The sequence below is a fragment of the Diorhabda sublineata genome, chromosome 9 (assembly GCF_026230105.1).
Source record: "Diorhabda sublineata isolate icDioSubl1.1 chromosome 9, icDioSubl1.1, whole genome shotgun sequence".
Lineage (NCBI taxonomy): Eukaryota > Metazoa > Arthropoda > Insecta > Coleoptera > Chrysomelidae > Diorhabda > Diorhabda sublineata.
In genome coordinates this window covers 12,891,193-12,916,565 of record NC_079482.1, presented here as the reverse complement: position 1 = coordinate 12,916,565, position 25,373 = coordinate 12,891,193, and the positions used below count along the sequence as shown (strand labels likewise).

The following is a 25,373-nucleotide window of genomic DNA, read 5'->3' as shown; positions in this document are numbered from 1 at the left end:
CAAATAATAACTTTTTGTGATTAATAAACTAATCTGATCTCTAATAAAGCTACAGGCATACATATTTCTTGGGGTTTACTGCTACGGTAAGCTCCAGTTGATATGGAGATTCCACATAATCTTTTTGCCTATTAACTCCTAAACGTAGGAATAGGAGGATCAGTTTTCATTTTGATTCTTTTATTTGATGAAGATAGAACACCTATTGATACATTCGCCGTAAAAATAACTTTTAATAGGCCTACAACTGAAGTAATCATACAAATTGAATTTTCAGGTGAAATATATGATATTATTACAAAATATGTTCACTCAATTGGAACTCAAGTAATTTTTCTATGGCTAATTTAAGGAAAAATACTTCGCGAGATATATTTAGAAGTGAGAAATCATATTCATTTTCATATGCTTTGATTCGTATATAATCAAACACATCGAGCATTTAAACTGGAAATAGGTTTTAATATTTAATTTTTTTTAATTTTGCATGAAAATTTTACTCTTGTGATTTGAACCAAATAATAACTTTTTGTAATTAATAAACTAATCTGATCTCTAATAAAGCTACAGGCATACATTTTGGTGCGAGAAGATCTTAATGTATATAGAGGCTTTCGATGTATAGTTTAACTTTTTCCGAATATCGCAACATCATGTAAACCATATGCAAGATAACTACAGTTTTGGAAATGTGTTCATCGTAAATCGCGTCACCCTAAAGATCATCATTTCAAGCTTAAAAACTCTGTTTTCAGAGAGGGATATAATTTTGTATCAAATAGAATATCTGATAGTTGTCATGAATAATTTTATTGTTTCCACACCTTCGACAAATTAATACATAAATAGACAGAACTGGATTATCTTTAGCTCTAGAAGTAGTCAATACGATATATTCTTGTAATAATTTTACTAAGTTTGCCATGAGATTGATCAAGGCGTATTTTTCTTGAACTATACTGATAAGCACAAATTTCAAAGGTATGATAAATTTATTGTTTCCTCACCTTAGGCAACTATGTTATCGTCGGCTCAAGTAGCAAACCTCGTAACTCCAAAGCTCCAAGTTTTACAGTAGACACAAAAAACTTAACCATGAAAAAAGTTGAATTAAAACGTTACTTAATACTTTTCAATAGAGGATTGAAATAGTGGCCATATATCAGTTCAGAAAAAATAATTGAATAAAAACAGTTCAAGTAAATTAACAAGAAGTGTTGTTAGCTTTAAACAAAATGACGGTTTGAAGTTGCAAAGATTTGTTTGTGTTGTTGTTGTGTTAGAGTTTAGACAAATTGTGGCGGATTTTTTTAAACCTTTGCGAGTTTTGCTGTTAGATGCGCTCAGAAGTTATATATCTAATGATATCAAAATGTTGATATAGGAAAAAACGGAGTTATTTGCGAATCAATGAAATGTTATACCGAGAAGTCTCAAGGGGTTTATTCTTAGATAAGAAAAAGATGTAATTTTCAGAAACTAGGATGCACTGAAATTATATTTTCTTAGAACTAGAATTAAACGCCAATATTTTCATTGCATTGTTTAATCATGTTAATGATACACTAATTATTCAGTTACAATAAGTGAAATAGTATGTACCTACAATATTAATTGTTATTTTTCTCAACTGCCAAATTAATTAGATCACGAAACAAATCAACGATCGATTACTGCAATCAATAAATGTATTTTTATGAGCAAACGTTCATTATGCTTCTGAAAAAAGAACAATTGTACGTTGGTATGTAAATAAAAAGACTGAATATGAGAACCACTCAAACCCCCTCAATTCTCGAGGGGAGTAAGTAAAAAACTGGTGTCAGAATTTAGACGAAATTTTTAATCGAACATAAAAAAAGGCGACCCGGTGGTCCTGATAATTTTTATGTATGAAATCTATAGTATAATGGTAAGAAAAACTTCATATTTTATCAGAACTTTTATTAAAATATCTAAGTCCAATGCCATTCATACAACTAAGTTGCCTAGAAAGAGAGTATACAATTTTTTCGAGGAACTAACACAGTTTGGCGTTTTACTTAAGCTGGAGCTTTTTGGTTTCAATCTTAGAGTTTTTATAACCAATTCAGTCTAGAGGATATGACATGCATTCCTCAAATTACGCAGAATTTTAGAAGGAAAAAAATTGATAGAAGTATTTTTATGCAACGTAGCGATTATTGTGAAAGTTATAAAATAAACACAATATACCATTAATTTTTGCCACTATAATAATTCTAATTGATATTAATAATACTAAAGTTATTTAAAATAACAGGTAGATTTCATTTAGACGTAAGTACTACTTTCTGTGGTAGTTACATTATTTTGTACCTTTTATATGATACAGTTATTTGCACAACTTCCATTTTTGTTCTAATTTGTTATTTATGTTGTCGGCCATGTAACCTTCTTTGGCATCGCAGTTGTCTTTTACTCTAAGTCACTATCTGGGGCAGATTTCACGTATTTTCCAGAAAAATAACCTAGTAAAGTGAACTATGTATGTTTAAACGTCATATCAGTAATATTAGTGGAGTTAATCAAATGTATTGAGTTGCATTTTCTTATTCAGTTTATCCATTCAATAGACGAGAACTTTTTAGAAATCATAAAACAACAACCTGAAAGTATTTGCAGTTTCCAAAGACGTAATACACACGGTCATTGAAGTGTAACTTCTACATCTCTATCATCTTCAAAGCGCACCAGAGCTCGTCCACCTCGTTCATCGGATTTAAACGTCTGTGATTCGTTTTGTGGAGAACATTGAGAACCAGGCAATACTCTATTCTCATCCCAAAACGTGATTTAGAGTAACAGTATATGCCATACAAAAAATTGTAAAATCGATCTCATTCTACTACTTTTGCTTTATTATTATTATATATTTTTTTTTTAATTTCACAGCATAATAACAACTGAACAAGATGATAGGTAAGGTAAGGTACAGCTATACCTATTTCAAGTAAATGAAATTCTGTTATTCAGTCCAAATAGTCCTAATTTTCTAGTGGAAGGTTCAGTATTTAGTTGCTATAAAAAAATTTCCAAACAATTTACTTTTGTACCAAAAAGTTCCATTTCATTTATTATTTCAAGATATAACCACAATGATAAATGACAAGCCAATAAAAATAGCCAAAGATTTTTGTAGTACTGAAATATTAGAAACATGTAACCGCGTTAAAATAACATCTCCAATAACTTCTTGCTTTTTGGGTACTCATATTACCATGTCCCCGACGGTCCATCTAAAACAGAAACAAAAATAAAGAGATACAAAAACAGGAAAAATACTCAGTTAACAATTAGTATCGAATGACAATATGTGGTAACTGATTAATAAATTGTGAGCTCGTACTTTAAACTTTAAATGACATATGTATTACATGAAGAGTTGATTCAATCAAAGTAGAGTCCTACTGAGAAACTACTATTGTTCAAGATACCCTTTTGCAAGTACTACCAAATATAAAAGCCAAATAGCATGATACAAAAAGAGGTAAAAGTCCTGATTTATGACACTTGTGAAGCACATCTTCCTTCTTACATATTTATGCACTTCTTGTTTGTTAGAAAATCATTTGAAATCCCAAACTAATTAGCTTCACCATACTTAACACATAATTAAACTAATTGTAAAACTGAAAATCAAAATAAATAAACGAGAGGTGGAAGAAAATAGCAGTAAAAAAGGAGACCAAATAATAATAATACAATCATTTAATCATAATGATATACAAGAGCATTATCACCATCATGTACATTTCACACATTAATATAGACGACAATATGATCCCAATATATATTTGTTATAATTTTTAAATTTCACGGTCATAATTAACCTTAACTTTTATTTGTAACATCAAATGTCACAGAGTACATTAATATTTCAATCAAATTGATATATCTATGAAAAGTCGCATTTCAGCTAGATATTCTAATTTTGGGCTCCTCCTCATAGTTATATTCATTTTTTAAATCAACGGTGTAACCAAGTTTAATAGTTCCCTAAACTTTGTCGATACCAATTACTCAAAATTCTTGACGTCATTCGTAATTTCGTGAATATATTGTTTGTTCAATAATAGTTTTATTTTGTATTTGTCATAGTTATAATCAAATCTTGGTAAGGCATTCCGAATAATTGAAACTTATTAAAAGTATATGAGAGACTACCTGCAAATATAAAAAAGTTCACGCTTACGATCGTTAGTATTATTGTACATTACACATTGATCCGTAAATAGTTATAACACATTACTATTGTAGATATAGGAGCCCGTCACAAAATATTTCGCGGCCCATATAACATGTATGGAACTTAAATCGATCATGCAAAAATGTTCTGTGTAATAGATAGAATGTTTATACGCTTCATAAAATGAACGTTGAATTTCATTGTGAGGTATGTCATTAAAAAATATATTTGATTTAATATACAACTGATATGGCGGTAGCTGTAACACAAAGTACGTCCATAAAAGATGAAAGTAATAGCATTCTTGCAAAAGTAAAAATGAATATTATATTGAAAACACTGTTTTCGAATGAATTAAATCATATCAAACGAAAAAATTTGAACTTTAAAAGAATTAAACATTTAAAAATATGAAGTGTAACTGGCCATGTTTGTATCTATTTATGGTTTGCTAGGCACCAGACGGGTGACGGCGTCATTTAGAGATGTAGCCGACCGATTGAATTTTTAGTAGTAGTAGTTCATTTTAAATCTTAGATTAACCTACTTATCCAGCAATTTTCCATCAACACTTACACGATGGCCGAATGAAATGTAAATTGGAAAATTTACAAATTATAAAAAGATATCGGGATAAATATTTTCCTGGACTGGCATAATAATCCAAAAAAAAGATCCAAATTCTTATTATAATTGGAAGAATTCTATTCAGATCCGTTCATATTATTTTAAATATAAACTTGATAATGGAATTAATTAGTTGTGTTTCTTGATAAAAGCAGAAACTAATCCAGTGGTATTATTTAAAATGTATGGAAACAAGGGAAAAGCAACGAGATTTTAATCATAAGTTGGCCAAATCTATATATTCAATCACATATTTCTTGAAATACTAAACTAAAAATGTTGCAGAAAATCCCAGATGTTGTTAATATTATACGGGCATATTGATACACAAGTTAACCATTCTTGAATATTGTGTACTTGTATGTGAACGGCCAGAAGAAAAGTTACATCATAATCATATCAGAATCAATACATTATTGGAAATATTCATGTATTTTAATGTAATAAGGGCAATACACATGAAACAAATTGGTGGTCCAGGAATCGGGTAAAATTTTGGTTCCTTCTCCTTTCTCCTTCGATGATTAGTGATACGTACCAGGAAGTAGTACGATGAAACTCCAAGATCTACAACTATGGTTTGCTGGAAATGATAAGACAGCTGCTTTTTTCATTTATATCAGCAGTATGATGTTTAATATAAATGAGTATCTTCCAATTGTTTGAACATTAGAATTTCCTCCAGAATATTATATTATTATATATTATACATACATCCATTTACTCGTATTAGATCTGTTGGGTTGGCGATAAATACATTAATCCTTTCAACTTTAAAGATTCTGGTATTCCTACATTGAAACTTCAAGATAAAAATAAACAGAATATCATGCAACTTCACGAAATAAAAAAAATTGACTTCTCAAATTTATTATTATTATAGCTTCTTTTGGACATTTTAAATTTATTATTTATTATTGTAACAGTCTTGTATGAATCAAAACTTAATTTAAAAAGTTTTTAACGGTATTCTTGACGTTTTTTATTATTTTTACGTCTAGCTATTAGTCACAATGGAGCAAATCAGGACAGAGGTCTATGTACAAGATAATCCCAAAGATTCTCATAATTTTGTGAAAGGATTTATTAAATATAGAATTATATTTTGATTGTTTTGTTTCTATACTCATCTACGGCAATTGTCTCAGAATCTCAGAACTCAAGCAACTCAAGAGTTGAAATACTTAATCATTAGTAAGAAAATCGAAATTATGCTAGTTTCTGAAACGCACTTTACAATGAAACCTTATTTTAAACTATTCATCATAACATATACACAACCAACTACCCATATGGAACAGCGGTTGGTATTAAACATCAAAAAGTATAAGTTTTGAACTTAATTACATTCAAGCAACTTTCAAGAAATGCTTCAAACAAGAAAAAGAATAACATCTGTTTATTGTCCCCCAGCACATCAAAAGAGATCATCATCCTTCAGAAGTCTAGGAAATAATGATATAACTGAAAGAGACTCTAAAAACATTATGGGGCTCACGAATCACAACTCCAAAAAGGTTATAACAGCCATAACCAACAAAAATTAAAAATTGTTTATACAGGTGAACCAACATACTTACCGTCGGACCCGAATAAATTAGCAGACCTCTCAGACCATAGGTATTGATATTAGGCAACTTAAAGTAACACCACATGTAGATATGTCATCATACCGCACAACTGTTGTGCTAAATATGTATGAAATAAATCTTTGGAAAAAAGTTAGATGACATTGTACAACTTTATATACCTACTTTTGGAAACTAGAAATGACATAAAAGAAGCATTAAGAATAATTACAAAAAATATCCAAACTGCCTCATGAGCAGCTACAATACAAAAATATGAAAATAAAAATAAATAATTTGTACAAGACTTAATAACTGGAAAAAGAAGACTGAGGAGGATGTAACAATAAATTCGAGCACATTACAACAAATTAACAGAGTAGCAAAAGAACTGGAAAGATTGTTAATAACAGTTAAAAATGAACTAATTCAAAAATACTTAGAATTACCTACCGATAGCACTCATTATGGAGATACATTATGAAGATACAAACGCAGGTACCGGTACCGCTGGTGACTTCAATGTTCATCACATCAACAATTTTTCTAACAGAACTGACGATGAAGTGTGGAAGCTAGAGATTTTGCCAACAGGCACGGACTAACGCTACTTATCAATGAAACAACTAGAGTCCCTGATCGAGGTGATAACTTTGCTAGACTCTCAGACCTGTTTCTAGCATCAGACCCTGATCTATACAACATGACGTACATGCACCCCTCGAAACATCAGATCACAAACTACAGCAACATGCGAACTGGAAACTCAAACCCCGGATCCACCTAGACCGCGTTAAGATTGGCATTACAGATCGGCCAAAGAGAAGCATCTAAAGGATTTCCTATTTATGTTTCCTTGGAACGATGATTGCTTCAATTCCAATAATCCTTCAGTGTGTGCAAACGAGATTTCAGAAGTAATCTTGGCAGGTATGGAAGCCTATTTTCCTCACTTCTTCAAGAGCTTTTCCGACAACAATTCATGGTTTAATAAAAATTGCACAATAAAAATGCTGCTTATCGCAAATGGTGCTCAAATACTAGTGCCGAAAATCGTATAAACTTTGTTGTCTCGGGAAAGACCTGCAAGTAAACCATATATGCTTGCAAGGAACGATATTATGAGAACATGAAAAACAAACTGCTCAATTACCTACATAGATCGAGGTTTTCCTAATCTGTAACAGAAGCAGTCAGCAATGGCTTTTATAAGTAAAAAATTCCACCGTTAACTAGAAAAGATAGGTCAATCGCAGTGACAGCGAATCAACTCTTGATTTGCTGGAAAAATCACCACCCAGTCTGGCTAGAGTTGATACATATATGCAGAAAATAGAATTACGACACCGAGATGTAGTTAAACTTCTCAAGGGCTTGAAAATCAATAAGGCGACTGGCCCAGATGGAATACCACCAATCGTATTGAAGAATTGGGCAGCTGAACTAACAAATCTGCTATGCAAACTCTTTTCTCCATCATAAAAAAGAGGTCTTTCCCTGCAGCAACTTGGGTTCAACCCATACCAAAAAAGGAAAAAGACGGTTTTCAATAACTACCCTCCGAGTGCTTTATACCCAGCCATTGGCAAGTCGTTAACCAGCCAATCTTGAGATATCGTGAGTCTACTAACATCATCAGCGACTATCAATACGACTTCTATAAACATAGATCAACCGGGAACCTCCTGGCATATGTCTCTAACGTATGATATATGGGGAATCCAGAGCAATCTCACATGACATATCGAAGGCTTTAGACAGGGTTTGACATGACAACCTTAAAACAATGAGGATCGTTCGGTTTCTCGTCCTCACTTATTGGCTGGCTCAGTGGCTTTCAAAAAACGATCCATCTAAGTCTCTATCGATGAACACACCTCAGCAAGGTTTGTGGTCAACGCTGGTATTCCCCACGGATGCTTTTTGTCATCTACTCTCTATCTCCTGTATATCAACGATCTACTCGACAAAACTATATACCCGATCTACAGCTTCCGACGATAGCACATTGGTGTCGTCTTTTAAGTCAACCGGCTCAATAAACTCAGGTAACACCCAAGTCCGTGAGGTTAGAAGCAATATTTCTTGGTATAGTCACGTTGCCGATTAGGACAAGGTAGCTTCTCCAAAACAGAGTCCTCTTTAAGACCAAAAAGCTGTATACCCCGCAACTGCTTCTAATACTCTACAAGGCCCAAATTTGTCCATCTTTAGGATATTGCTCACTGATTTGCAGCTTGACTTCCAACCATACCCTAAACATGCTCGATTTAATACATAAGACTTATAAGCGATCCAGAGTTGACCAGGACTTTTTAAATTTAGAGCATAGAAAAAAGATAGCCGGCCTGTCTCTATTTTACCTATACAACCACGGCAAATGGTCGTCCGAGCTGTTTAGCATAATCCCGCCTAGAGCAGTTTTTGCAAGACCTAATCGAGGCAGACGTGGCTCATGAACACATAGTTCGCCTACACACGCCAAGAATTTCAATTTATCGGGACTAATTTCTTTGGAGAAGTGCAATTCTGTGGAATCAGGCACATCTTTCCCGAGCACTACACCATACAGAAGCTCAATATCAATATCTACAGGCCTAACCACTCCAATTAATCAAGAGTAAAAGGGTTTACCCTCTTGTGCCTGCTTGTTACCTAAAAAAAAGACTAACAAATCCACAGACGGTAATGCCAACTTGAAGAGACAAAATGGGCGAATAGGCAAAAGCAATATAAAAAGCACAAGCTTCTGCAGATCATTTAATAGACGTATGGCAGCTATTTGTTATAGAATAAAAAATGTAAGAAATAATCCTCGAACAACCCTTCCAAATGGAATTACTTACCTATCCAAAATTCTACATTCCAAGAACTGACACTAGTTTTTGTCAACGAAATTGATCCAAAAAAAGCTCCATGGTATTATCTTATAACTGCTAGAATACTAGAAATTACACAGAAAGTGATATTAGCAATTTTGTAAATATACATTGCCATTCTGAGACTCAACCATTTCCCATGTCAGTAGAAGATAGCTCAAATATCAAAGATGATCTCGAAAACAAGATATTATTCAGCTACGTATTTAGATACAAGTCAAGCCTTCGATAGGGTGTGGCACAAAAGCCTACAATATAAACTAAAGAAATAAGTACCACATCATTCCTACATCATATTCCAATCATACTCAAAGGACAGATTATTTCTGGTAAAATATCCACTGTAGTACACAAAACTACGGCGTGTCACTTATTATTGAACAGCTGTAACATGGAATGGGGAAAATATCTTTGGAAAAACACTTCAGAAGAAAATGGCCTACTCGTACATACTGAACCGGAATATGGTGGTACTCAGTTAACTGTGTACCCCACAATTTATTCAAAACCTCATACTATTAGATACGGTAATATTTCTATTATATTTAATTTTCACCTTCAGATTTTTAAAAATATATACAAAAAGAATATTGCACACAAGTAAAAAAGTTGTCGCACTCTCGGCGCTAACACATTTTTCACTTACTTTACAATCTTAATTTATAAAACGACGTTACCATGAAAAATAAAACAATAATTAGGTGATACAGACAGAGGAATGGACGGACAAAACACTAGTAATTTAGAAAAACAACTGAAGATCAGAAAAAAATCGTTAAACTTAATTGAATAAGGAAACAGCATTTATAAAGCGGCATCAATAAGTAATATTGCCTACCCAACATTATGAAGGTATTTCTCAAGACACAAAGAAGTTATTGAACTAACTTAACTAACTCCACAATACAATGTAAACATAATTTCCATTTCCGAACAAAGACAAGATTTAAAATGGCAAATTAGAGAACTTGAGATGTGGTTTGATAAACGAATGGCCAACTTCATTTTGATTTATACCTAATAAAACCCGAAGTATGTAGCCTAGCCCGAACTATTTTATTTAATGAACCAAATGCCGAAACTAATATTGAATGTGTATTGAACAGAAACGTAGCTTCTGCAGATGGATCACAGATTTTCAATCTAGATGAAACGAGCACTACCATTGTACAAAGACTACTAAACGCCAATAAGCAGTTTAGACATATGATACAGGCTGATCTATGGAAAAGCGGCTACTAGGATAAAGTCTTACAGCCACACACACATGAAAAAATGAAATACAAAATTACAGTAAAGACGAAAAAGAAATCAAATAGGATAACCCGAAAAGTTTTTGAGTTGAGTTCCTAAGAATGGTACTTGTCTTTTTTGATATCAAAATACAGTTGACAATATGAACTTCCCAAATGAGAATGATGGACCAGGGTTGACAGAAAATTGTATCAGTTTTTACGACAAAAACAAAAAGCACCAATATCCAATAAATCCATTTCGTGAAAAAGGTTAGATTACCCTATTCAATTTTCAGTGTACATTGCGAAAACTGCTATTAGCGACATGATTATGAAAAATGTCTCCGCCCATGGACTTAAAATGTTTTAACTTAAAAACTTCACTGGAATAATATTATCAATACCAAAGTTATAAAATTTAGAAAGCATCCTAAGCTCGTACTCACAAAAAAATGCTCTGTATTAATGGATGGCCATGGAAATTATTTTTCATTAATTCATAGAATAGTGGTGGAGAAAATATATCAACAGTAACATCACAATTGGAAGAGCGAATTATATTTAACTATAATAAAAGTGAACAGAAAAGTTGTTACTAAAAATGTGTAAACATTGTTAAACTTTATGCTATCTTAATTCCTAGGTTTTTCTTAGGGTTCTTCATCTAGTTCGGTACATTTGAGTTAGCGCTTATGAAAGTTTTTAATTACACTTTTTATTTTATGAGAAATAAGCTTAACACATACCTGTTAAAAGCTTATGCAAAATTGTTTCATTTATTAGAGCGGACTTTGTAAAATTTTTGAGTGATTAGTTTCTATAGAACAAAATCTAAAATAATTATAACTGAAGATCTGGCTCGCATCGGTAGGGATAATGTTAAAATGAACTGTAAAATTACTAACAAAAATCGTTACTAAAAAACTGTAAAAAGCTCTACGAGTTGATATTTTCATCAATAAAGAAAGTACCATTAATTACTTCGTTAAATATCCACAGCAGACGGGGATTTTTTGAGAATATTGTCATTTACAGTTACGGACCATACTACCTCCTTTATAGAGAGCGTGGCTTGGTCGGTAAACATCAAATTTTCTAGAAACTTTCTGTTGTTCAAATATTTCCGCTGAATACATAAAGAATATTCCAGACATTTTGCCTTGTCTCCTGATTGCAGTGTTTATGAAAATTCCAGTTAGAAATATTGTTTCATATTATTCATTGAATATTTGCCCTGCATGTTTCGCATCAAATATTTACAAACCTTGTTGAAACTTCTATCACTGTCTCCTGAAAAATGTATTTTTTTCCTATATTGTAAACAATGCATTTTGAGACTATTTAAAGAACGTAAGTAACAATTGCCATTGACAATGGGTTGTAAGTCAACTTACCACCCTTTGGTTGTAATATGCCATCTAAAGGTAATATACAACCACGGTCTTACATACAGGTCTGGAAACCAATCCCAAGTTCTATATAGCTGCTTGGTTCTCTTGTTGTCCGGATTCTAAGTGTTTGAAATACCCATGGCGCGGTGCTGCTATCTAGAGATACTAGAGATGGACGCGGGCAGGGAACGGTTACATGTAACACCGTGGGGTAGAGCAGAAATGGAAATTTTGTCATAAAGCATGTAACCTAAAATCGGCGGGTCTGTTATAAAGTGTCAGCTGTGCTATAATAAATCGGTTTTTTCGTATTCATTCCAATTTATTTGTTATTGAATATTTCATTTTTCGGCCGTTGAATATTCAAATCAAATGGTTACCGTGTGTGGTGCGCGGTGTAAGACGGGTAAAACAATAGTTATGGAAAAGCTCTCGCTGTGCCTTCAAACATCGGACAATACAAAAAGTGGAAGCATTCAAAGAAAGATATATTTTGAGAAAATTGATAAAACATTATTCGAATGACAGGGTCATTGCTGAGGTACGTTTATTTATTTCTATTGCTTTTATATTTATTGCTCTCCAAAATTCATATAATTTTTCAAATGCGTTGTATAATTGAATTTCTATATTTGAATTCATTAAATTGTTATCCTAGGCTAAACCTCGGCGTTAGTTGAGAACGTGATAACACTTCTGAACTTACAACAGTAAGGAAAAGTGGTAAACAGTGGAAACAGACTCATTCATTTCAGGAAGTAGGTAATGTACCTATATTATGAACAATTGCTAGAGTCTATTTCAGAAAAGTGTAGAGTAATAAAATGGGGAATTCCGTCTAGTTCAGCTCAATTTCGGTATCGGCCATAGGTGTAAGTTTTGAAATAGTATTGTTTGTAATATTAATATTTCAAGTAATTGCGTAAGAGAATTAGGAAAAGTATGTTTTCTGGCCTGGAGTGTCAATATCGAAATATTTTGTAGGGATTACTGAGGTAATAGATTTTACAGTTATGTTTTCGTTTAACAGGTACCGTTTAACCTTCTATCAGTACCTCTGCCTAATTCAAACCCTATTTCATATTCGGCTTAACCATGCCCCGTAAGGGCAATGGTGCCTTATCCAAAATTTTTAGACCTTTAAAAATATATTTTTAGATTAACGCATCAGTATTTGCTGTTAAACCGTAAGAAGTGTTCATAGTATTATAAGATTAGGAATAAAGTTGTCCTTGATGAAGATACCAAAAGTGTAATTCGAAGAAAAGTTTACTCTATTTATTTTAAAAAAGAAATACCCACCCTAGATAAGATTTTAATGGAGCTTGGCCAGGATGACAGTATTCCGTTGGTAACTAAAAAGCTTTTATGGACCACTTTGAAAAATATTTTACCTGGGAAAAGCATAACCGTAAATTACTTTTACTGGAAAGCGATGAAATTGTTTGCTGGCGACGAAAATACTTAAGAAGTATAAAGCAGTACAGAACAGAGAAGAAGAAAATCTTGATGAGACATGGATTAATGAAGGTTATACATTACCAAAAATGTAGCAAGGCAAAAATATAACCAGTGCTCGCCAAGCTTTGAAGGAAGGCTTGTCAACGTATATTAAGGTGCCTTCAGGTAAAGGAAAAAGACTAATAATCGTCCATATTGGAAGCGAAGAGGGATTTTTAAAAGATGGTATGCTAACCTTTCAGTCGTGTCATACGGGAGATTACCACAAGGACATGTGATCGGATTTTTTTGAAGACTATTTTGGTGAAATTATAGTAGTAGTAATTATGGATGACATAAGTTATCATTATCGACGCAGAGAGAAGACTTCAACTTCATCTTGGAGAAAACAAGAAATTCTTGATTGGTTAACCACCAGAAGTATTGAATTTGAAGATAATTTGATAAAAAAAGAACTATTAGCTATAGCAAATTTAGACAAACATCGTTCTATGAAATACGCCGTGGAAGATATAGCAGAAACACATAGTGTAACTGTGCTGCGCACACCGACATATCATTGCGAACTGAATCCTATAGAACTTATATCGGCGCAAGTGAAAGGATTTGTAGCAAGACACAACACGACATTCAAAATGAAAGACGTTAAGTTACTGTTGTATTAATCTTGGTGAGGTGAAGTGAAAAATAAATAACAGAAGAATGAATTTTTCATTTATGTATAATAGTTCTAACAAATTATAACTTCATACATGGAATATAACTCACAAATGCCTGCAATATGCCTTGAAAATGTGATGTTAAATTAGATATAGCTAAATTGTCCCTTTGAAATAGTGATAGGTATATCTGGTACCACTGAATCAATATGGTTGTTAGCTTTTCTGATAAATTGTGCTTTATTTTCATCTATAAGGATTTCAGGCTCATATGATATATCTCATATCAAAAGTTTCCGCATTATTTCCTTCATGAGATATTTTTACGTGCGTTCAATCCACTCCTATTTTATACCTAGGAAAACGGCTTATACTGAAAATTTTTGAACCTTTTGCAGCTGCTGTTCCATTTCAGAGATTTTAATCATTTCAGGAAGAAATATTTCTATACAAGATAATACTTTCTCGATTACTCGACTGCAGTGGACTTATCAATGCCCATATTAACATCAGTTACACACTTTGTAAAAGGCTCTACATATTATCAAAGCCTAACTCTTCTAGTGTCTGTAGTGTTCATCCTAAAGCTATATATCCTTAAATTATTAATACCTTCACATCGTTTGTAATTGCATGAATCCTGCAAAGATAAAAGGGATAGAAATTTTCTAGAAAAGTGAAATTTTCTTAGTACACTTACCCATCTCTGGTGTCCTTTATATCTTCCTCTAATTCTGCAATAATAAAATGGACTTTTCCTTTAATTAATCGTAATCGAATAACAAATTCCTCCTCATTCCATGTAAGAAAATGATTTTCTTTGTTCCTAAAATACTCTGAAGTCCCTGGAAACAGTTCTAATCCTAGTAGTTCTGTAAAATCTTCGTTATGGATGAATTCCAACTCTTGAATATGTACTTTATGTATATCCATTTTCACAATTACTATTATTTGTTCTTATTTAACTACTCTTACGTCATAATTACGTCATGTATTAAATTTTTCTATTTATAATTATATTATAATTCATTACAGATAGAAATAATAATAACCATCTCATGATTACAACGCCGACCTGGCGGCCACAGAGTAAGGTAATTTAGCGCCTGTGAAATGACCCCACTCTCTACCTCCCTTCCAGACATGTATGGAAGACCGTGCATAGAACTAACAATTTTGTAATATTCAGTAATACAATATTATTATTATTATAATTATTTGATTTACGGACATTATTCACTAAGTTTTATAACTTTTTTCACAATTTGCAAATGCAGTCTTCATTTGGTACCATTTCTTGAAGTATTGATATATTGTGTCATTCCTCCTTCTCGATTTTATTGACAGCAACTACATACAAGTAATATTTATTGATTCTTCTATATCTATTTGACTGATATAGGAATCAATAATTTCAATTTCTCTCAATTTTTGATAATAAACTGTCAACTTGATGTTGTTGATAAAATAAAAGTGCTTATGATATAATAATAATTGCAACAATCTCTTTCCAGAGACCGAAGGCTTCATGATGGTTATCCAGGATCAAGTTATTAACACGAATAACTACAAGAAAAATATTATTAACGATCCGAACACTCAATCTGACAAATGCATAAAGTGCCAACGAACATCAGAGACCAACATATAGTACCAGCCATAGAAGGAGGTGCTCGAAAATGACAATGTTAGACTCTACTACGATAGGTCAATTATAACCGATAGAAAGGTGACGAATAACAGACCTGACATCGTGGTGGTCGATAGAAGAGTCAATTCAGTCCTTCTTGTCGACGTAGCTATACCGAACACTCAACAAACACCAGGAGAAACTGGTCAAATACGCGGATATCGCAATTGAGATCAAACAGATGTGGCACAGCGAAAATGTGGAAATAGTTATTATGTTAGCGACTGGCGTCGTGCCTAAGACTCTGCATGATAGCATCGCCAAACTGGGATTACCAAAAAACACCTTCGCCAACATCCAGAAGGCTGTAATATTGAATACTTACCACACAGTGCGCAAGTTCATTATGTGAACCGTGCCTAATCCTTTTGATACTTTGTATCAGGGATAGGTAAATAATACCGGCTCTAAGCTGAGTAGTGCATAAGTCTTTCATAAAATAATAATAATAATAATAATAATAATAATAATAATAATAATAATAATAATAATAATAATAATAATAATAGTAATAATAATAATAATAATAATAATAATAATAATAATAATAATAATAAGAAGAAGAAGAAGAAGAAGAAGAATAATAATAAGAATAATAATAATTTATAATTTTTAATTTACGGTCTAAACGGGCGAATGGGCATTGTACCACTATAACCTCTTGTCCCATTCAGGATTTAGGTAGAGGGTGCTATTAGAAAAATAAGCTACAGATCTCCCTCGGCTAGCGGCAATCGCAACGTGACGCCGAGTAAGGCTATTGTGATAAACAACACAATAGAGGAATACATCACTAACTCTCTTCCACCAGCTCTTGCTGTTTCTATGGCGACGCAAGTCAATGTGCCCACGACCACGAAAGCTGGATTGCCTAGGAAGCACATTAAATGAACCAGTGAGTTGAATTCATTCATTATGCGCTCCGCGACCACCTACCGATATGCCATTCATCGTGATTTTTTTAAGGGGTACCCAGAATGGCAGCATTTAACGGAACAACGAATAGCTGACCAGAGAAGGAATATTTTCCTACACCTATCCTGCAGCAAATACGAGAAGAGGTCCTTCTAGATCTCCAAAGAATAGATGATCATCTCGCAGTGCAAGATGCAAACGGTCCACAAGGTGAAACCTACACTGGCGAACATGAAGATAAAATTACCGACAATCAGACAATACCGAAACAAATATCGTCGATAAGTGTCACTGCATTGACAGAATTTGAGGGCGCAAACTCTTTATGTCGTCCAAAATTACATAAGCTGAGGACGAACAAAAACTCTAATAACATCATTGCAGGAGTCCACTCATTAATAGGAAGCCTATGTACCAACTACAATTCGAGCGTATTGTAGTCGGTGCAAAAGCTTATCATGGACTCTGTGATACTTCGGCAAGCACAGAGAGATCACCGGAATATACACTCTGCTTTCATGGATCATAAAAAAGCATTTGATAGTGTACTATTGTAAGCTTCTTTTCAACAACAATGCAGATATGGCGACTACATCTTCAAATCTTCTCGAGGAAAATATAAAATGTGAAATCAACTCCTACACGTGCTCCGCCACAATTACCATGGCATCGGTTTCATTGTTGTATTTGTGTATTTCTATATGTGGTTGTGTATAGGAGGGTGTACATTATACATACCGATCGAATGTCCTCTTCACCCATTGGATAATTCATGCTAGTTTTTGAGAAAAATTCATCTAAATTGTTACCATTTCTCAATGTATCCTTTCGTCCTTCATTTTCCAATGCCTCTTTCAAAGCAACCATTAGTCTATTCATCAATATAGCTGTTCGTTTCTTCGGGACAATCAGCTGAAATAAAAAAGTCATTATTACATAATTATTATATGTATTTCTGTTTTAAACTTATTAAAGTCAATTTATTAAAGGATGATAAAAAAATTGAGAAGCAGCATACAATTGGTAAGTATGAGCACTTCCTATGAATGCTTTTGATAACCTTCAGAACTTCTTTGATATACATTATCTTCTTCACTTTGCTCCGTTGTTTGTTTATGAGTGAGTCCGCAATCCTGCAATAGACTTTTGATTAGAATTTTGAGTACTTAAGCAACCTAAATCGTTCTCAAACTCAAAACACTCAATTAAAATCAATATACTTTTGTTCCCAATATTCTATTCTAATTAAAAAAGCTCACTTCAACCACAGAAAGTAATTAAAATAAGCACCATAATTTCTACTTTTAATCCTTGATACTAAGTCTTTGACTTATTCATAGAGACCAGACTCATTTATGTCAAGAGTCATTTTGAGTATTGTATTTGGAGTCTCATGAATTTTATTATTGATCCAAAACTTCAAAATGTGCTCTTGATACTTGTGTTTAAACTATGTCGTTTTCTATCGTTTCGGCTGTTGATTCAATACTTAATTTTTTCCCTTACTGCTTGGTTTTGAATTCTATCTTTTATCTTCACTCTTCTTTAGTACTTCATCTTCATAGCTTGTATATTCCTTTTTATTTCATATTGGCCTGAATACTATCTTGTATATTATCATTTTGGTTTTGACGCTGATTTTTTTTGCCTATGGATGACCTTAAAATTGCATTATACAGTTTCCAGGTAATAGAATTTCTTTCATCAACTGCTTCTTCTCTGAGTATTGTTATCGCTAAATATTTTATTTGTTCCATTTTTCCATTTTATAGCTATTCTGCTGTATATAATACTTTTGGCTTTTTAGTAATAGACTTTAGATTGTTAGATGAAGTTTTCTATACCATACTTTGGTGCTATTTATTAAATCCTTGTGGGTATCGATTCCTATATTACGAGGTCTTCTGCATTCTGAAAATTCTGCTATTTTCAACATATCATAATACGTCCTTACCTTTCCGAATTCTCTTTTCGTTGCCTCATTTATATCATCCATAACTAAAATAAATGCCTATCTTTCCTGACGTAACCCTTGTTGTTGTCAAACAGACTTTTGATTGAGTTGTTTTGACATAGTCAAAAGCTTTTTGTAGGTCTAAGAAAGCAATGTGACCTTCTTTTGTTTTGTTTTTTACGATTAATTTTTCAATTGTGAACACTTGACCTTATGTCATTTTCTATATCCATTTTGGGCTTCGACTAGTTGATCCTCGAATAGACTCTCAAGCTTCTTCTATAGTATGTTTTTATATGGCTTGGAAACAATGCTTAATAAAGTGATGCCTTTTTAATTGCGAGCACTTGGCGTCCTCTTTATTATATATTGGAATCACTTGTTTTATTCCATGTCGTTCATTCTTCTTTAAGTCATTTATTATTTTATTAAATAAATTTTGATTCACTTTTGTATCTTCCTCTATTTATCGCTCAAATTCCTCTCATAACACTTTTTAAACTGTTAATCTTTATTTATCTTCAATATACTTTAAACTGTCAGTTTCTTTGTTTAATAGGTTTCGATTATTTGTTCCAATCCTCGGATCACGATTTTTTAAGTTCTTTTGTTTCTTTTCTGTATTGTTTTTGCTCGTCTTCCAATTTTTTTTCTGTTATGTATAAGTTTTCAATAACTTTTTCTAATTTGTCCTCATTTCCTGTCCTTTTCGAAGGCCTTCTAAACAGTTTCTTACTTTTGACAGAAAATTTATATTTAGTTTTTATTTTTATCATCACATGAGGTTTCGTTGCTATCCAATATTTAAAGTGTTATGTGCTTGTTTAAGATAAATGAGACGACATATTCAAACTAAAAAAGTATTTCTTCTATATTTAAGGGTCGGCGCCTGCGCTTATTTTTCGTACAACGCTTCAGTGTGATATGAACAGCTGTTATCACTTTAACCTCACCGATTCCCACTGTTTTTATTACTAAGTTATTCGAATCCGGTTTTATTTCACGGTTTTCTTATTCTTGTATTGAACTTACATTTTCAATTTATGTCTTGTTGTGTATATATTTTCACTGCACCCCTTGTTTTACGAGCTATATGTAGATAAAAGAAAGACACGTTCTCGCCAATTTAACACTTTGTTGCCACTCAAATTTGGTTCATTATAAGTGAGCTGGAAACAGACGAATTAATAGTGTATATTATAATAAATATTATAATACTATATTACTAACGAAATAAGAAATTAGATTACATCCGTCCATCATCTGCTATCATTTTGTAATTAAACTTATAATATCAGCGGCTCTTATTTTTTGTGTAAATTATCACTGATTGTTGACTGATATAGTTACAGTAGGCTAAACTTCTAGAACTTACATGTGGATTGTTTTGTGCGTCACTTAACATGCTTAATTGTATATCTTCAGATACTTTTTTCCGACCAGAAAGAAAAAAAAACAATTACTCGAATTTCTAAACTACTCAAACGTTTTGAAAATCTTAGAAAAACCTGATTTAGTAGGCATTTTCATATTTGTTATGAAATGCATTCGTTATTTTGGAAAATGTAGGTATGATGCCATCATAACCTCACAAAATTAATATTCCAATTCTATGTTTTCCACTCGAAGTGAATTAAGCTTGTAATTTAGTCTAATGCCAACTATCAATATCGCAAGACTACTAGATTATAAAATGATAATAAATTACGTTGTTTTAATGGTTATTTACTTCAGAAGTAATAAATATTGTATTGTAATAAAAATTGTAATAAAATTGTAATAAAAATTGACAGTCCGCTACTTTTTATTTATTGACTAATATAATTTAATAATTTTAATGAGATTCAATTTGTCTGGAAATTGAGAAAAATGTAATGTTTAGCGGTTTGAAAATAACGAAGAAGATCACTCTAGGCTCCTCCCCTTGTTATGCCTATCTCACTCAAATGCTACTCTTTTTCACTCGTTCGAAGTCACCTTGCACAAACCGGTTGTCCACCACGTCAACTCTAGACTAAAGTGCATATAATATACGGATTGTCCCTACTTGCCGTATTAATGGCAATCCTTTTTTAAATTAAACAAATTATTCACTCAGTGTTTTAAGTTTGCTACCGCAATGAGATGCCAAGAATATGCTGTGCTAATGGATGTTCTATCAGATAAGGGACAAACATATATCTATTGGATTTTTTTTAAATGTAAATATTGAAGGAATATGTTATTATATTGATTATTGATGAAGATTTACTTTATCTTTTGAGTGTGTGTGTGTGTATGTGTGTGTGTGTGTGAAAGAAAATGGCTTAGAAGCAAGTCCATTAGCCACAGAACTTTTCAATCATTCTACAAAAATAATAATTTTTAAATCTTTGATAAAATTCACCAATAGCTTTAAAGTATGTCAGCTATCCATGCTTAAAAGGTGTGTGAGGCTTGGACGTAGGGAATTGTTTATTTTAACAGGTGACTATAACAAATTGGTTGCTTTATGAATCAACACAAAAATTATCATCGCAGGTCCAGGCTAATGATTGTATAATAACCAGCGTGGCAGGATGGGTGGGGCTCTACCATGACCAGTCTTCATTTTAAGTATACTTGCTGAGTAAAATTTCAAAGCTGTGTATTTGAAAATATAGTTTGGAGATAGGAGTCAGGTAAGTAAAATTTGAAAATAGGTGTTATTTGAAGATCGTGGAACGGTATCCCAGTGTTTCTGTCAGGATACGAACATTTTATCTTCTAATGAATTAATCGCATCTCTTCCTGTATATATGTTACAAAAAACTCCATTAGGTACTGAATCATTTGCTGATCGATTAGCTTTTTCATTAAAATGTATTCCAATATATCCTTTAACCCAAATGAATGTAATACTCAAATTTAATATTATAGTTTTGATATCACATAAAATAGGACATTTCATTGTTTCAAGATGTCTCTTTTATAGCACAGAGTGCTAATCTAAAATCAGATAAAATCACATATCCATCTTTTTCATTTGACTTCAACCAGAAAAGACCTTGTAAGATAGCATACAGTTTCTTAGTATATTAGCTAGATATATCGGGTAATTTGATTTGTCAAGATTGATTTGTATTCTGGATGTATACTGCACATCCAACTCCCTCCATCGGCTTAGATCCATCAGTATATGTATATTATTGTCTTGTGAGCAAACTCTGCTGCTATGGATTTCAACAGGATTGAGTTAATGTGACTAAACTAGAAGGATTACGACTTTGTGGACTTGATAAATAATGTTATGTATAAATAAATTTTTGTTGATTCTGTATATATTATAGAATTCATTGGTTTGAATGAAGGCTTTCACAATATTGATTTGTGAGGTTATGTATGGAAGTGCTACATGAATTCATGAGGTAAAAGCACATTTCTGGTAATATTAAATGTTATATTATTATTATCGGGAGCTGTACGTCCTGTGGATTTGATGGCAATTTTCAGATATCAAAGGGTTTATCGATGTGATGATTGCTGGGGCTCTCAGTTGGTTCTTTTAATATATTTGGAACAAACTTATGGAGATGTTGTCTAACATTAAGCTTATGAGGCTTTCAGGTATTGATTGTTTTTTCAAAGTTGGATTTTTGTTTGATATTTTTTTAACAAATTCCCAAATTTTTACGGCTGTCATTTTTTTTCATCTATAGGGTCTATTAATCTGTCACTTTGAATGTAGATCCCTAATAACTATGATGACAGTTGAAATCACATACAATCGCGAAAAATATTTTCCCAGTTTTTTGTAGTCCCTTGTATTTAGGAGGCTTATAAACACATAGTACAGATATGTTAAGATCATTTAGGTATGTTTCACAAATCTCTTCTCTAGAGTTGAAGTTTTTACGGAGAACTATTTCAGAAGGTTACAAACACCACTACATCCATCAGTCCTGTTAACGTGTAAAGTTTTTTTTTATTGAATTACAATTCCATTGTATTATATTTTAGGTTCTAATAGAATCCACCATCGTTAGGATCAGGTAAAGAGTTTATATCAGTTTTAATTTCTTTTTGAGTTTCTTGAAAAATATCCCAGTCTGGAAAAGTCCAATTAAATTTTTTCATAAGTTGTTCCAACACGTACAGAATTTTATGTAAGATTTCGATTTCTAGCTTTTCTTTCTATAACTGAAAATCATCTTTATGGAGATTAGACAGGACAGAGTAACTAATTGTAAAAGGATTTGAAGGTAAGAGGCTTGTTGACTATAAGAGAAAAAGTATTTTCATTATCAGAGGTATTTTCACTATCATTACCGTCACTTAGAAGTGGGAAGATGGTGAAGTTGTTCAATATATTGTACCGATTGTTTGAGACATTTTTACCCTAGCTTGGGTTATTGACCAAATATTCCGCTTTTTAAATGATACATTCTGTTCAGACATATTTTTTTTTTAATATTCAACTGATGCTGGTAACTGGGACATTCTTTTAATACATACTTATGACTGTTTTGTCCGCAATAAATACAAATTCACATTCTATACCCCCTTTAACATCATGTTTTTGTCCAATCATTTTCTGTGGTACTTTGTGTGCAGTATTTTTTAGTGTGTCCAAAGCGGAAGCATATGTAGCACTGCACTACAAAATAAACAAAACTATAAACCGATTTTGACAAAACTAGGAAAAATATTAGATATATATATATATATATATATATATATATATATATATATATATATATATATATATATTTAATTTTTTTCACTAAAAAGGTAATGGCCCCACCTTAACTGCTGAAATATGAATACTCGTTTCTGTTGGTTCAACAATAACATAGAACAGTCCAATATCGGTTGAAGAATATTAATTTATTATTTAAATTGTACTTGTTGTTTACATTAATGTCAATTTTATCAGGAGGCTCATGTTGAGATGGGAGCCCTCCCCCACCTGACTCGCCAATCATATTAATATAAAGTTATTAACTTACCCCATGTCAAAGATTATGTTATTAATAAATATTACCACTAGTAGAAGCTAATTTACTGTACTTTTGAAAGATAAGGCTCACCAGAAAAAACCGACTATTCCATTCGAAGGCTCGAAATATTTTACTAATATTTTTAGATATCAACGTTGGTAACAGGCCATGGGATTTGTAAACAGACATATTTTTGCGAATATGACTCCTGAACAATTTATTTACAAACTAAGACGTTGCGAGTTACATTCCCCTAGCTAAAGCAAGTTTTATATAAAATAATTCCAGAAAAAATCTGCAATATAACGGTGTCCCGTCACTGTTTTTATCAAATATAGTGATTGCTCAGTCTTTTGTATAAAGAAATTTGTGAGTTTAAATCTATGTTGGAGTGTCTTGTTAATATTCGGTGGTATTAGGCTAGATTTCTATTTGTAGATTTGTTTGAAGTTGAAAATATACATCCGTCGGCATAATCATATAAAATTCTTGCTAAAGCAACAACTTTTGGACGTGACACCATCAGTACAACTATACATTTCAACCATAATTTTTAAAATAAGAACTTACCTAATTTAATTCACAACTACACTACCCGAAGCGCGTTTTGATAACCAATTGATCGTCGTCAGAGACTGAAGGTTTAGACCACTAAACCTTCAGTGGTTGTGTAAATAGTGTGTTCAGTATGTATGTAGATTTGTCTTATAAAAGGTTTCCATTATCCATCATCACGAAGTGTTGATGACGTCATCATAGATATGATTGTTAACAAACAAATACATTTTGAGGTTTGCAACACATATTGCCACACAGTGTATGTATTGGAAATTAAGTTTTGATGGTTGTGCGTTTAATAATTTTTTTATCCATTACATTTGTATAATTAATCCATTTTCTTGTATCTTTAGCAATAATATATTCTTTTGTAATAAAAAATCGGTTTTCATAATTTTACAATGTAAAGCACTGAACTAGATATTTTCAATTTTCAATCAACATAATAAAACTTGAAATATTAAAATTTCTCAAACCAGATTTGAACCCGAACTTCCAGTTTGAAAACTGTCAACGTCATTGTATGTGTTTGACGTATATCTGTTTTTAACGTACCATGGTTTTTAGAACGGTTTATAAATCATAGATATGATTGTTAACAAACAAATAAATTTTGAGGTTCACAACAAATATGCCACACAGTTTATGTATTGGAAATTAAGTTTTGATAGTTGTGTGTTTAATAATTTTTTTGTCCACTACGTTTGTATAATGTATCCATTTTCTTGTATCTATAGCAATAATATATTCCTTTGTAATAAAAAATCTATTTTCATAATTTTACATTGTAAAGCACTACTAAATATTTTGAATTTAGTTCTGTACACATAAAAAAACTTGAAAAAGTAAATTTTCTTAGACCAGTTTCGAACCCGGAATTTCCAGTTTGGAGACAGAGGGCATAAACATTGTATTTTTTTGTCGTATATCTGATTTTTAACATCATAGTTTTTAGAACAATTTATAAAGCGAAATACTTTTTAAAACAATATAAATTTTAGTCAAAGCTGTCATCATTATGGTGTGTATTATGTATTGTATATTGTACTGTGTTAAAAAAACAACTAAAATGGATGTAGAAAACAAAAGTGACATTTCTTCAACACTACCAGAAATGAGAGAAGTTACCGCATCAAATTTACTACCGGAGAGGTCAAGGAAAGTATACAATATGGTATATGAATTTTGAACTGGCTAGAGGGATTATTAATAACTATAAATAAATTCCATTCCCTTGTAACGTTAGATACCAAATACTAATACATAGATTT

The 25,373-nt window shown here is 32.2% G+C and overlaps 1 protein-coding gene across 1 annotated transcript in view; it reads right to left on the bottom strand.

Annotated features, from left to right (window-relative positions):
* Positions 1-2,012: 2,012 nt before the first annotated feature.
* The window catches only part of LOC130449019 (uncharacterized), an 87,240-nt gene continuing 63,879 nt past the window's right edge, over positions 2,013-25,373 (bottom strand). The window contains exons 2-3 of the mRNA XM_056786650.1: positions 17,371-17,544; positions 2,013-3,257 (exon numbers count right to left, since the gene is read on the bottom strand). Of these exons, the coding sequence (XP_056642628.1) occupies positions 3,171-3,257; positions 17,371-17,544 (261 nt within the window). The 3' untranslated portion in view covers positions 2,013-3,170. The remainder of the gene's footprint in view (positions 3,258-17,370; positions 17,545-25,373) is intronic.